This window comes from Tachyglossus aculeatus, chromosome 6, assembly GCF_015852505.1.
Source record: "Tachyglossus aculeatus isolate mTacAcu1 chromosome 6, mTacAcu1.pri, whole genome shotgun sequence".
NCBI lineage: Eukaryota > Metazoa > Chordata > Mammalia > Monotremata > Tachyglossidae > Tachyglossus > Tachyglossus aculeatus.
Window position 1 is genome coordinate 13,295,017 of NC_052071.1, and position 14,843 is coordinate 13,309,859.

Consider the following 14,843-nt stretch of genomic DNA (forward strand, 5'->3'; position numbering starts at 1 on the left):
TCCTTCCAAACTTCCGGGAGCCAGTAAAACAGCTATCCAAATTGGAGACAGGAAGAACAGGGATAAGAGGGCACTGGGAGACTTTTGGCATTTGAATTTCTCGAGAAATGCCAAGTAATGACTGGACTCCGTGAAAAGTGAAAATCTAAAATATACGATTTCAATTCTATTTAACTAATCCGGCACATGATATATACACACAGTCCAAACTATGTCCAAGCGCCTAGAACAGTGCTTTGCACATAGTAAGCGCTTAATAAATGCCATTATTATTATTACCTGATTAAGAAGTGCTTAGGACAGTGCTTGACTCATAGTTAAACAATCAAAAAAAAAAACAAAAACAAACTGACCCCTTCTCTTGCTTTTGCTACAATGGTATACTTCAAAATGGGAAAGACTTAATTCCTCTAGTCAACTTTCCCCCATGTATTTGTCCTGACCCTAAATCTCTCATTGGCCACTCCTCTCTCTTTACCCTTTCCCATATATTGGAGACAGAGAGAGAGAGACAGATTAGATATGTGTGGGGGGAAGAGGGGGAGAGAAAGAAAGAGGGACAGAGAAAAAACACAATCACAAACACATATATGGGGGGAAAAAGAAAGAGAGGGAGAAAGACAGTGTGAGCGAGCACACACCTTTGTTTTGGGGGCTGAAAAAAGCCCCCCAAACCCATGAGTTTTGAAGAAGTATGGCACTGAGTAAACCAATAAAAATGCCAGAATGAACTTTCGTCAGGGGGGTTATTTCAAAGAAAATCAGGATCATACCTGGGTCCACCAGAGCCTTGTTAAATATTTCTTTCAGCTTTCTGCTCTTCACATTCCTTCCTTGGGCGAGATTGCGGTACATCTCATAGCCAATGATCATGACGCCTCCATCCTCCTGCCACCTTTGGAGCATGTAGCTTCTCTCTTGAGGACGTTTCACAGTTGCTAATTCAGAGACCTTTCGAGGGAAGAAAACACTCGGTACTCTTCAACAGAAAACAAACACCACATGCTTTTTCTACGTGTCCCCCCGAAACGTTCCACGCCAACGCTTAGCAGTGAGGTTTGCTTTTTCACGGTTCCCTACAAATAGATGAGTGATAAATGATATCGAATATAAGTTGCATTGTACTCTCCCAAGTGCTTAGTACAGTGCTTGGCACAGAGTAAGCGCTCAATAAATATGACAATGAAAGATTACCTCAAGTTTCTCATCATCTTCTAATCCATCCTGCCACTTCTCGAATTCATTCATCCAGTTCAAGGCGGTGTTGAGGGGACACACCACCAGGGCCGTGCTGAAATCCAGTTTGTCGCACAACAGGACTGTATGAAGAAAACTCACCACCTAAAAGGAATATCCACATTGTATTCTTTACAAGTTTATAGGGCACGCGTTCCTGGACACAATCCTCCTTCTTGTCAGCTAAGAAATACATGCAATGTTAAACAGTGAAATACGGCATGGCGGAAACCTGTTATTCTTTCATTTCACTACAGTCCTGATATCAACTGGTCATAGCACTGTGAAATAACAAAAACAGCACCGGCTCTCTATTACAGCGACAATCTAAGGAAAAAGCCCAAGGCGTATCACAGACAGTTCAGAGACAAGAGATAGTGTATGTCAACTGCATGATCAATTTCCAGAGGAGAAACTCAAAATATCAGTTTAGGGACTGGGCAAGATTCATTAAACCCAATCCCAGGTGCTCAGTTTACCTTGATTTTCCTCCCTTTTTACCTGTAATGTCTTGCCAAGACCCATACAATGGGCAAGGATGCATCCCGAGCCTGTGGACTTCTTCGTTTTTCTGACAGATTCACAACAACAATCCCACATAAACTGAACGCCTGCAAAGAGCATTGAGAAAGTTCTCTGAGAAATACTGATGGACGGATAAGGAGAGAGGGGTTCTCACTTTCTACTTAGGAATACAGTAAAATAAAAAAATGTAGTTTTAAAAGGCCTGGAATTTCTCAAATTCATTCATTCATTCACTCATTCAATCAATCGTATTTATTGAGCGCTTACTGGGTGCAGAGCACTGGACTAAGTGCTTGGGAAGCACAAGTTGGCAACATGTAGAGATGATCCCTACCCAACAATGGGCTCACAGTCTAGAAGGGGGAGACAGACAACAAAACAAAACAAGTGGACAGGTGTCAAGACGTCAGAACAACTAGAATTAAAGCTAAATGCACATCATTAACAAAATAAATAGAATAATAAATATTTACAAGCAAAAAAGAGTAATAAATCTGTACAAACATCTATACAGGTGCTGTGGGGAGGGGAAGGAGGTAGGGCGGAGGGGATGGGGAGGAGGAGAGGAAAAAGGGGGCTCAGGCTGGGAAGGCCTCTTGGAGGAGGTGAGCTCTCGGTAGGGCTTTGAAGGAAGAATGTTATTTGTTTTTCACTCAGACTTGGACAATCAGAAATCGAGTGGCAAATGATGTAGGAAAAAATATGCCTTATTGTAAGACAACTGCAATGTTGAGACTATATCCTCCAAGCACATAGACAGTGAAAGCTACAAGGCCTCTCTGGAGCACGTATGGACAGGTCTTCATACTCAGTTGCTTCTGCCTATAATTTATTTTAATGTCTGCCTCTCCCGCTGGTTTGTCAACTCTGAGGGAAGGGATTGTGTCAGATTACTGTACTCTCCCACACATTTAGTACAGTTCTGGGCACTCAAGCGCTCAATAAATCCCACTGACTGATTGACTGTGGGCCAGTCCACCCACCCAAATAACTGTCTCAACAGTGACCCAAAAGTGCACATTTATGATGTCATTCCTCTATGAAATCATCATCATCTTAATCTTTCCCCTTCAACACCCTATTTTGGAATTACGGCTGACGAATTTACCCAGACCAATCGTACCTTGTCTCTTTTCTGCATAACCACTTTCCTCTGGTAACAAATCCCATATGCTCAGCACACCCCGAGTGAACAGATGTTTCCGTGCCTTTGGAGCCTACCACCTTCACCCTTCAATGGGGACCGACTCCATGTGGAGTGAGACTTTTAAACAATTCTGCGGTTCCGCGAACATCATACAGCACTCCTCACTTCTGTCCTTCTGAAAGTGAAGAGTTCTAATCCTTTCCATCTACCCAGAGATGATTGTTACTCGAACTACTTGGGCTCCGTCTTCTAAAGTGAACCCCGTCTACTCAGGGAGCAACGGATGACAGAGTGGATCTAAATTACAGTGGAATTTACCATAATGTAGGTTTCTTACCATCGACTTGATGGGGTTTCAATTTGGTAACCATGTTTCTATGAACCTGTACTAAAGGTTCTTTCGTTTCTTCATCTTCGTCCAAAACTAACTTGGTTGTTATTGGACATTTGACGGGTGAGGCATCCTCAATTTCTATAACCTGGAAGGAAAGTGGAAAGTTATCCCAAGTCACATTGAAAGTACTTCCTTCCTGCTGGGACAGACAGCTCGACATCATGGTAAGGACTGTTACCTGATAACTACTGTGGGGAAAAGAGCCGCCGCCTCCATTTCAAAGTACTTCTTAAGCAGCTACATAGAGAAGCAGCATGGCTCAGTGGGAAGAGCCTAAGCTTGGGAGTCAGAGGTCATGGGTTCTAATCCCGACTCGGCTACTTGTCAGCTGCGTGACTTTAGGCAAGTCACTTCGCTTCTCAGAGCCTCAGTGACCTCATCGGGAAAATGGGGATTAAGGCTGTGAGCCCCACATGGGGCAACTCACCTTGCGACCCCCAAAGCGCTTAGAACAGCGCTTGGCACATAGGAAGCGCTTAACGAATGCCATCATTATTATTATTACTTATACCCTGCTATATTCCAGAGTGCTTCACAATAAGAATCCTAATCTCCCCCAGGAGTCCTAAAGTCACATCCCCGCCAAGAGTTTTTCCCTGACTAAATCTCCATTCCCTCTTCTCCTATTTCCTTCCACATCACCCTTGCATTTGGATTCCACACTCGAATCATCCTATCCTCAGCCCCGCGGCACTCACGTCTGCATCTGTAATTTATTTAGTTACATCAATATCTGTCTCCCCTTCTAAGCCTTAAACTCTTGAAATTGTGTGTTTATTGTTATATTGGACTCTCCCAGGGGCTTAGTACACGGTAACTGCACTCAGTAAGTGCTCAACATAAACAGCTGACTGATTCTAATACCCCTTGCATTCAATTATCTCCTGCATTACAGAGTCCAGATTCTCATTTTTGGAAATAGACAGCACGGAGGCTGCATGTTGTAGCAGAAAGAGCCCAGGCCTTTCTGGGAGTTGCGGAACCCGAATTCGATTCCCGGTCCTTGCCTGCTGTGTGACCCGGGGCAGGTTACTTAACGTCTCTGTGCCTCCGTTTCCCGCATCTGTAAAATGGGATAAACTCCCTGTTCAGTCTGCCGGCCCTCAGCTGGGACAAGAAGTGTGCCGGATTTGAAGGTTCTCTATCCATCTCAGCATTTGGGACGGGCTCGACATAGAGTAAGTGCTTAATAAACATAATGCATTTGTCAGGAAGAACTGGGGCCTCAGTTGTGGTCTCAGAACCTCGAACTGAAGATCCCCTGGTGAAATTGGGAGCAGACTGGGCTATTAAACTGGGATCAGTTTTCGCGTGGGGAAAAGTATAGGAGGCACCTGTGCCTAGAACTGACAGAATGTGAGCGTCAGCAAGCGAAACGTTGGCAGGCGAAATACTTTAAGGCCAACAGAAGAAAACACAGCAAAGGTTGGTCCGTGCAACCCGATGGAATGGTAAAAACCAACGGGATGACACTGCCCAGTGGGATGAGGATGGACTGGGATGCCTGGACTTGGGTTTTTTGTTTTTTTAAAAAAAGGAGAATGTCTGCGTCAAAAAATAATTACAAATCACCCTCCCCAGTGTGTTTAGGTCTTCACTGCTCAGCGAGGGCTTGGCAGGAGAGCGTACGATTCAGAGGAATTCATGTCCCAGACACTGATCCCTAGGTGCCGTCAACAGTTTGAAGGTCTGAAGCACTGCGGAAGGTGTGCGCTGGAAATGGCATTGAGATATAGGCACCGCCGCAAACCTGAATGCCGGGAATGGAACCAAGTGACTCTGGGATCCCAAACTCTGTCTCTCCATTTAAGTCCCCGCTGATGCTGCTTATTCAATTGCTCGTCTCTTCCTGCCAATGTTTAGTAATAATAACAATAATATGAAAAGTATAACTGTGGTACTCATTAAGTGCTTGCTATGTGGCCAGCACTGTTTTAAGCGCTGGGGTAGGTACAACCTGATTTCTTTGTAATGATAATAATAATGGCATTTGTTAAGCACTTACTATGGGCAAAGCACCGTTCTAAGCGCTGGGGGGATACAAGGTGATCAGGTTGTCCCACGTGGGGCTCACGGTCTTAATCCCCATTTTACAGATGAGGTAACTGAGGCTCAGAGAATCAGTCGTATTTATTGAGCGCTTACTGTGTGCAGGGCACTGTGCTAAGCGCTTGGGAAGTACAAGTTGGCAACATCTAGAGACAGTCCCTACCCAACAGTGGGCTCACAGTCTAAAAGAAGTTGAGTGACTTGCCCAAGGTCACACAGCAGACATGTGGCAGAGCCAGAATTCAAACCCATGACCTCTGATTCCAAAGCCCGTGCTCCTTCCACTGAGCCACACTGCTTCTCTGTACCCACCCCGGTGCTTAGTACAGTGCCTGGCACTTGGTAAGCGCTTAACCGATACCACAATCATTACTATTAGTATTACAAGCTAACCAGGTTGGACACAGTCCCTGCCCCCCGTGGGGCTCCCAGTCTTAATTCCCATTTTACAGATGAGGGAACTGAGGCCCAAAGAAGTGAAGTCCTTTGCCCCAGGTCACACAGTAGACACGCGGCGGAGTCCGAAACAGAAGCCAGGTCCTTCTGACTCTTAGGCCCGTGTTCTACCCACCAAGCGACGCTGCCTCTCTGTCGCCTGGGATCCTCTGAGCCGCTCTGACCCTCTGAGCTTTAATAATAATAATAATAGTAATAATAGTGGCATTTATTAAGCTCTTACTATGTGCAAAGCACTGTTCTAAGCGCTGGGGAGGTTACAAGGTGATCAGGTTGAATGCTAAATGGATAGCAATCAACAGACGGAAATACACTGAGCCGAAATCCACACTGAGGAACAGGACGAGAAATGATTTCACCCAGAGAAAAGGTGGAATCCGTCGCTTCTAGTGAATGGCTCCTTCTATTTCCACTCACCTTTTTGTAAACCATCCAGGGAGCACGGGCTAGGCAGACGGAAGACTTTTTCCCGCCCTTTCATGCACTTCAACCTTCCTGATCCATGCGAACCCCATCTAATTAAGCCCTAAAACTCTAAATAAAGTCCACCAGTTCAAGAAACAGTCAGAAGGTGTCTCAGGATTTAGCATTTCTCTCTGAAACGTGGACTTTCCGGGCATATGCGGCCTTTCGGCTCCATCACGCTTTTCTACTCCGCCAGCGTGGAAGGTTTATTAGTGCAAAGGAGCCAATGGCGGATCATTTGATTAAACTGAAATACTGATGCCGATTATAACGCAAACAGCAGGAAAACATGTTTCCACTTCCCGTCACCAACCGTTCACAGAAAGGGTATTTGTTCCATTGTTTCATGTCCGAAAAACAAAACCCAAGGGCGGGGTTGGCTTTCCTATTGTACAAACTGTACGAAAGTGTTTACCAAACAGTCATTCGTGGTTAATAGTCACTACAACTATTTCTGTACATGCCCCTTTAATCTACAGGTTTTAAAGTCAATAAGGAGAGCAAATGAGAGTTTTGCAAGCTTCCCAGGAATCATGATGGCTACATTTTTTATACGCCTAAGAGAAGATATGGCATCCTACTCTTTTTCAGATCAGTTCCTTCTAATGGGAATGTTCTGAAGTGTCCAGAAATTGCTGACATTTGGCTATTCACCCTGATAAAGTCTGAGTTATAAAGTGTGTGTCTGTTTATTAGGGAAGGCAGTGTGGCTTAATGGACAGCTAACAGGCTTGGAATGCAGAGGACCTGGGTTCTAATCCCAGTTCCATCCCTCGTTCCTTGTCTTGTCTGCTGTGTGACCTTGAACAAGTCACTTTCCTGGGCCTCTGTTAGTGTCGTCGACTCGTTTCCGACTCACAGCAACTCCAAGGACACGCTTTCTCCAAAATGCCCCGTCCTCTGCCATAAACCGCAACCTTTCTACTGGTTCTTCCGTTATATTTGTTATGGTCTCTGTCCACCTAGCTGCCAGTCTGCCTCTTCCACCTTTTCCCTGGACTTTTCCTAGCATTAGTGACTTCTCCAGAGAATTAGGTGTCCAAAATATGCTAATCTAAGTTGAGTCATTTGGCCTCCCAAAGGACCTAGTACCACATCTGTAAAATGGATATTTATATTGAGCCCCTTGTGGGACATGGACTATGTCCAAGTTGATTAGTTTATATCTACCCCAGTGCTTACTGCAGTGCCTGGCACTAAGTAAGCGCTAACAAATGCCATTACAAAAAAAAGTAATTTCTAAATCTGGCCTTGGCAGAAATCTACTCAACAGAACAGAAGTTAAACAAACTACCAATTACCTCTCTTAATTTTTCTCTCTCTCGTTCTCGTTCAGCAATTCGTTTCCTCCTCTCTTCCTCCTCTTTCAGGGCGTTCTGGGTCTCTGTCCTTAGTTTGTCATCTTTAAGGATCTTTCTGATTTTCTTCCTCCCCTTACCAGGAGACTTTGAATCGTCATTTTCATCCTCTTCTTCAGAATTACTCTGTTAAAATGAAAACGCTTAAAAGTCACAACTACGTTAAAAGTAAACAGTGAAAACTCCTCAACCAGGACTTCTTATTGCATGAAGCTACTGTCTTTTGTAAATATTTGTCTGTTTCATGGAGATCATCCTTTCCTACTCAATCCAAACCAGGAAATAAAGACATCTTAAAAGTTACTGAAATGAGCATTTGCTATGAAACATTTTATGGCTACCTTAACTGTGATTCGAATCAAATTGCTACACATTTCCAAAGAAACAACAGGAGCATGAAACTACATCAATCTGAAAGTAACATGACCCTGGATTGATTGACATGCTTCAAATCGGTTGTTTCAGAATTGAAAAATATCCTTCATCCCTCTTTCTTCACTTCTCTGTATGCCTGTCACTGGTCTCCTATCTCGTTAAATCCCCCCTTCTTGTATTTCTCCCCCAACTCTGAAACGTCATTAATTTTCCTTTCCTATTCTGGCGGTGAGACGTACCCAGTTGGGTTTGGACAGACAGAGAAGAGACTCGGGGAAACTCAACAGACACTCAATGATAGAAACCAGGAAAGGCGACTAAAATTTCTGCCCTCTCTTTCAGGACTTGCTTGCGAGGGGTAGGCAGGGGAGAAAGGAGAAAACGAAGACAAGGAGGAAGGTAAAGAAAGGGTGTTCTTGAGCAGGGACCTCTCCATTCTTCGCTCTCCCCCTTCTTTTCACACACAGGACAACGGACGTGTAAGGCGACACACAAGAAAGGGGGGTTTTCTGAAAACGGATACACAATGGTTTACGTCACATCTGAAGATGCTGCTTTGACTTCAGAAAGAATCGAAACCAAAACCTTGCACTGTAGTTTGGTGGCAAAACAGTAATTTTCAAAGCCCCCGATTACAAAGAAAATCGTTCTTATTTAGTGGAAATACATTAAATTACAAGGCAACACACAAGAAAAGGGGGTTTTCTGAAAACGGATACACAATGGTTCACGTCACATCTGAAGATGCTGCTTTGACTTCAGAAAGAATCGAAACCAAAACGTTGCAATGTAGTTTGGTGGCAAAACAGTAATTTTCAAAGCCCCCGTTTACAAAGAAAGTCGTTCTTATTTAGTGGAAATACATTAAAGTACAAGTTACACGAGCACTTTACCCAGACACACTCCGCATTTCTAAGCGACTACTCATTTCCTCATTTTTACCATGTCCGTCCCCACCTCTGATGCCCACGCCGAACCTTCTGGAGTGGATGCTGCCAATTTGTACTTCCCAAGCGCTTAGTACAGTGCTCCGCACATAGTAAGCGCTCAATAAATACGATTGATGATGATGATGGATGGGCAAAACAGCCAGAAAGGTGTGTTGGGGGGTCCCTCCTGGGGCTACCCCCTCAGCAGCAATGAGCCACCTGGGATACCTCACTCAACAACAATCCTGAAAATAGCTGGCTACCAGTGGTGGGAAAGACCCACGAAACCCATCGAGATGGCTCCCCTGGTGTAAGCTTGTTGTCGGCAGGGAATGTGTCTGCTCTATTGTACTCTCCCAAGCGCTCAGTACAGGGCTCTGCACACGGTAAGTGCTCAATATATAGGACTGACCACTGTCTGCTCCGCTAGCCCTATGGACCAGTATCGGCATTATGCCATAGGCCCTCTGGTCACGAAGGGGTGCTGCCCACAGAACTCCTGCGTGCACTCAACGTTGTGCGGGACAATCTGCACACCTGCTTCCCCGACTAGGCTCGACGGGAACATTACGGGAAGCGGGGCAAGCGCGTGCGAGTGGTGGTGTAAAGGCCCTGCTACTAAGATCGATTCCTTTGCGTGGGTTCTCGAGCCCCCAAATTCCCCGGGCCTGGACCGAAAAGTCGCCGTCATTGGCGACAGGGATCCCGCCCAAATCCCCGCCTGCGGCTTAAGCAGCGTTCGTGGAATGTGAGTATTGACTTCCTGAGAAAAGACCACACGGATGTGCTGGGAAGAAGAAGCAGGTTGTCATAAACAACGCATTTGAAAAGGACCGGACTCTATTTTAAGTGTTGGTTGTTCGAACGCCCCAGCAGCCCTTACTATGATGCGGTCCCTCTGAAGTATCGTTATCTAAACCGTCAGAGGCTGCAAGATAAGTTAGGAAAGGAAAGCTGGATAAAATGGGCATGAAAAAATCCAGTGTCCTAGCATTTGGAGAAAACAAAACCCGACCACTCAACAGTCCACCTAAATAATGCTTCTGCAGACACTACCTTGTTTTCACTTGAAGAGTCCTCCTGAACTTTAATGCGCCGCCTTTTCTTCTTCTGCTTATAGCTCCGCTGGTTTTCTTCCAGTTCTGCTTTCTTCGCAGATCTGAGGGATTGAAAGGTACTCAGCAGATCCACACATTAGGGAATAATAGCGCAGATTACACGCTGACTGGCAAGAGGCCTAAATTTAGACACGTCCTCAAAGAGTGACGGCGGATGCACGGCCGTTTCATAGCACAGGGCTTATTTTCATCGCTGATGATCTAGGAGACCACACGTGGATTCACTCCCAGGAAAAAACTCGTGGCCCGATGGAAAAAGCCAACCTGGTTACAAAATGTCCCGCGCACAGGAACCCAAATGGACCCCAGGACTGCAGCGAAGTCGAAGTTGTTGTCGTTGTATAGAAACTGTACGCAGTTGGAATTGAAAATATTTCTTTTCCAAGCAGACTTCTTTGCTCATTTCTCCCCCGCGGCCTTTTATTTTCCTATCGGATACCCGCTTAGTAATAAGTTAGGTAACTAGAAATGACTCCAATAGGGTCTGCAGGCTGAGCCAACTGCATCGGGAGTTATGTTATGTTGCCGACTTGTACTTCCCAAGCGCTTAGTACAGTGCTCTGCACACAGTAAGCGCTCAATAAATACGATTGATTGATTGATCAGGAGCCAACTAGGGCTGAAGCTTCGTTCACCACCAGCCAACTACAGTCGATTGGTGCTGACAGTGCTTCGCACACAGTAAGCACTTAAATACCATTAAAAAAAAAAATTAGCACAAGAGATTTTCCCCAATCTTGTTTAAATACATTGCATGAATGCTGATGGGGATGCAGTATAAAAAAAACCCACCCATATTACCCACGAAATGACACAAAATTGATACACCTAAGCAAAAATAGCATCCTGAGAACGGGGCAGGCAGTTAAAAATTGAACTGTGTGGCTTGTAAAGTTTCCAAAGAACAGAAAATAAATCAAGTCTCACAGATGAGATCAATGGAAGAAATCAACCCGTCACATTTGCAGATTTGCTTGTATCCACCCCAGTGCTTACTACAGTGCCTGGCACAAAGTAAGCACCCAACAAGTGCCATTGTTATTATTAATGTTATTATTATAAGACATCAAAACCATTTTATCTTCTGAGCCCTCTCTCTCCCAACCACTCTCCTAAAAAATTAGAACCTAGAAGGCATCAACTCTGCTTTCTGATGGTAGCAAGCAGGTCGGCTGAAATCACCTCTTCTCGAATTCACTGTAGCCGCACTGTTGCTCCTGAAATTTTTCCTCCGTAGGAAATGGAACACACACGAACAGGCAAAATGCGTACCTTGTTCTTGGCCGCTGTTCGTCTTCAGACTCACTAACTTCTTCGCTAACTCCCGATTCTTGGAAGTCCGAATCACCCGAATCTTCGCTGCTCACTGGGGAAAAGAGCAAAACCCTAAATCATCCCATCTTGCCAATAAGCTGAGATAGCTCCCGGTGTTCTACCTTATCTATTTTAGCTCATTTTCAAGATTCTTGCCTTCTGCACGGTCCTCACTTCTCCGATGGTGAAAGGAATCTTAAGATGACACAAAGTCCGTACCTTCACAGGATACACCGATCGCGGGTAGCAACAACTTTCATCTCTTTGGCACCAAGTTTGTATTCCTGCCAGCATCTGCTGCTCGCTGATTCCTGCTACGCTCCCCAAAATTCTCGCTTTTACTGGCAGCCCAGGGAGAAGCGGAGCGGCAAATTGGAAATTTACTACTGTCATCCCGGCAGCTGAGCCAGGATTTTTAGCTACATAGTACCCCGTACTCTAAAGCTCGGGCGGGATAGCCACACTATCCAGGATGACTTGAACAGCCAAATCACACCCCTCCTCCCTGCCCGCGCTCCTCCCCAACTCCCCTCGAGACTTGATTTTTCACAAGTAGTAATTAGACGTAGAGGCTGTGACAGCCGCACATCACTAAGGAATAGATTTCTGAGATTTAAAAACATACAGGCACAAATATAGAAGCAGCGTGGCTCAGCGGAAAGAGCGTGGGCTTTGGAGCCAGAGGTCATGGGTTCGAATCCCAACTCCACCACATGATGGCTCTGTGACCTTGGGCAAGTCACAACTTCTCTGAGCCTCAGTGACCTCATCGGTAAAATGGGGATTACGAGCGTGAGCCCCACGTGGGGCAACTTGATCACCTTGTATCCCCCCCACCGCTTAGAACAGTGCTCTGCACATAGTAAGTGCATAACAAATGCCATCATCATTATTATTAATAAATATAACTTGAGGGGATAGGGGATTCTTAAGGCTTTTTTTTAAATTGGGGTAAAATTTGAGCTTTGATCTCCAAACTCCCAGAGTGCTAATTTCAGCTTTAATTAATAATAATAATGTTGGCACTTGTTAAGCGCTTACAGTGCAGTGCACTGCAGTGCAGTGTAAGCAGAGTGGCTCAGTGGAAAGAGCACGGGCTTTGGAGTCAGAGGTCATGGGTTCGACCCCCGGCTCCACCACGTGTCTGCTGTGTGACCTTGGGCAAGTCACTTCACTTCTCTGTGCCTCAGTTACCTCATCTGTAAAATGGGGATGAAGACTGTGAGCCCCACGTGGGACAACCTGATCACCTTGTAAATTCCCCAGTGCTTAGAACAGTGCTCTGCACATAGTAAGCGCTTAATAAATGCCATTATTATTATTATTATTATTATTATTATTATTATTATTCTAACTAGGTGCAGAGCGCTGGAGTAAGCACTTGGAAGAGCAACAATAATAATAATTGTGGTATCTGTTAAGTGCTTACTACGTGCCAGACACTGCACTAAGCGCTGGAGTGGATCTAAGCAAATCGGGTTGTAGACGGTACTTGCCCTACATGGGGCTCACCGAAAGAGCACGGGCTTTGGAGCCAGAGGTCATGGGTTCGAACCCCGGCTCCACCACGTGTCTGCTGTGTGACCTTGGGCAAGTCACTTAACTTCTCGGAGCCTCAGTTACCTCATCTGTAAAACGGGGATGATAACTGTGAGCCCCATGCAGGACAACCTGATCACCTTGTACCCCCCCGGCGCTTAGAACAGTGCTTTGCACATAGTAAGCGCTTAATAAATGCCATCATTATTATTATTATTATTATTATTCTAACTAGGTGCAGAGCGCTGGAGTAAGCACTTGGAAGAGCAACAATAATAATAATTGCGGTATCTGTTCAGTGCTTACTACGTGCCAGACACTGCACTAAGCGCTGGAGTGGATCTAAGCAAATCGGGTTGTAGACAGTACTTGCCCTACATGGGGCTCACCGTCTCAGTCCCCATTTCACAGATCAATCAATAGTATTTATTGAGCGCTTACTGTGTGCAGAGCACTGTACTAAGCGCTTGGGAAGTACAAGTTGGCAACATATAGAGACGGTCCCTACCCAACAGTGGGCTCACAGTCTAAAAGAATGAGGTAACTGAGGCACAGAGAAGTGGAGAGTAAAACACAACCGAGTTGGGATACCTGTTCCCTGCTCCCGAAGAGCTAAGAGTCTAGAGTATGAAGGGGGGGGGAATCAGGAAAATCAGTCCGTCAGTTGCATTTATTGAGCGTTTACTATACTAAGTGCTTGGGAGAGGACAATATAACAAGGGAACGGACATATAACCTGCCCACGATGAGCCGACAGTCTACAGGGGATCAGGAATCAGCTGTATCGGGGGAGCTGGGCAGTTATACCAAGTTCTTCCGTCCTAATTTGAAGAGCTCGAAGACATTCAAAGGGGCTCCTTTCGAGAATGTGGTGCTGTGCGTTTGTTCAGACTGGAGAGCATCCCTTAGGGCTTCCACTGTATTGACACTCTGGATTTGTGGTGTATGTTCTTGAGGGGAAAGAATCAAATCCTGCAGCTGTTCTGCTTGCTGCGTGTGCAAGATGGTATCTGTTATATTCTGAGAACGCTCAGCAGTAACAATCCTGATTTTATTTTTAAATGGTACTTGTTAAGCACTTTACCATGTGCCGGGGTGGTGCTAAGTGCCGGGGCAGTTACAAGTTAACTGGGTTGGAGCCAATCCCTGTCCCACACGGGGGTTGGGGTCAAGCCCTATTTTCCAGATGAGGAAACTGAGGTCCAGAGAAGTTAAGTGGCTTGCCCAAGGTCTCCAAGCGGACATTGGGTGGAGGCAGGATTAGAATCCAGGCCTGTTCTCTTTCCACTAGGCCGTGCTGCTTCCTTGGCTATGAAAAACCGAAACAGAGAAAAAGAAAAATAACCAACGGGTGGCATCTCCTCGGTAACACATGTCCTCTAGGCTCAGCTTCACGTGCCGAATGCCACAGAGCTGGTTGGCCCTGGGCAGGAAGTGACGGGGCATTAATAATAATAATAATAATAATAATAATAAAAATAATAATAATAGCATTGCTTCGTTCTTGGTGTAGGGCTTCTTTCCTCTCTGTATTTACTTGTGATTTGGGGGGGGGCGGGGGACGGCTAGCATCTTTCAATGCATGGCCCAGTGCCCAGCTAAATGAAATGTACCCAATGCCCACCTCGTGATGAGGGAAGACAAAGAACCCCTTTCTGCAGCCTAGATAAGCCATCACCACCCGAAGGCCACTGTAATCAAGGAATGCGGGAGTCCGAGGCCGGGAGGATCCTGCTTTGAGAGAGCTGTTCCCCAAATTCCTTTCAACAGGACACTGTGAACCGACTCTTTCCAATCCGAACGGATTCTGGTACATGGGGCTGTTACACAAAAAACATTCAACTCGGAAAATATTTCCCCTCAGGTCGAAAAAAAATAACCCAGAGTGCCCATCGAACATCTGCCTTGTAAAAAGACGACAGTTGGAATATGATAGCA

At 45.5% G+C, this 14,843-nt stretch overlaps 1 protein-coding gene across 2 annotated transcripts in view; it reads right to left on the minus strand.

Moving 5' to 3' along the window:
• Positions 1-14,843, minus strand: part of ATRX (ATRX chromatin remodeler) — a 191,483-nt gene that overhangs the window by 78,476 nt on the left and 98,164 nt on the right. For both annotated transcript variants that reach the window (XM_038747865.1, XM_038747867.1), the window contains exons 13-19: positions 11,325-11,418; positions 9,991-10,093; positions 7,574-7,756; positions 3,246-3,387; positions 1,738-1,847; positions 1,195-1,341; positions 774-951 (exon numbers count right to left, since the gene is read on the minus strand). In XM_038747865.1, the coding sequence (XP_038603793.1) occupies positions 774-951; positions 1,195-1,341; positions 1,738-1,847; positions 3,246-3,387; positions 7,574-7,756; positions 9,991-10,093; positions 11,325-11,418 (957 nt within the window). The remainder of the gene's footprint in view (positions 1-773; positions 952-1,194; positions 1,342-1,737; positions 1,848-3,245; positions 3,388-7,573; positions 7,757-9,990; positions 10,094-11,324; positions 11,419-14,843) is intronic.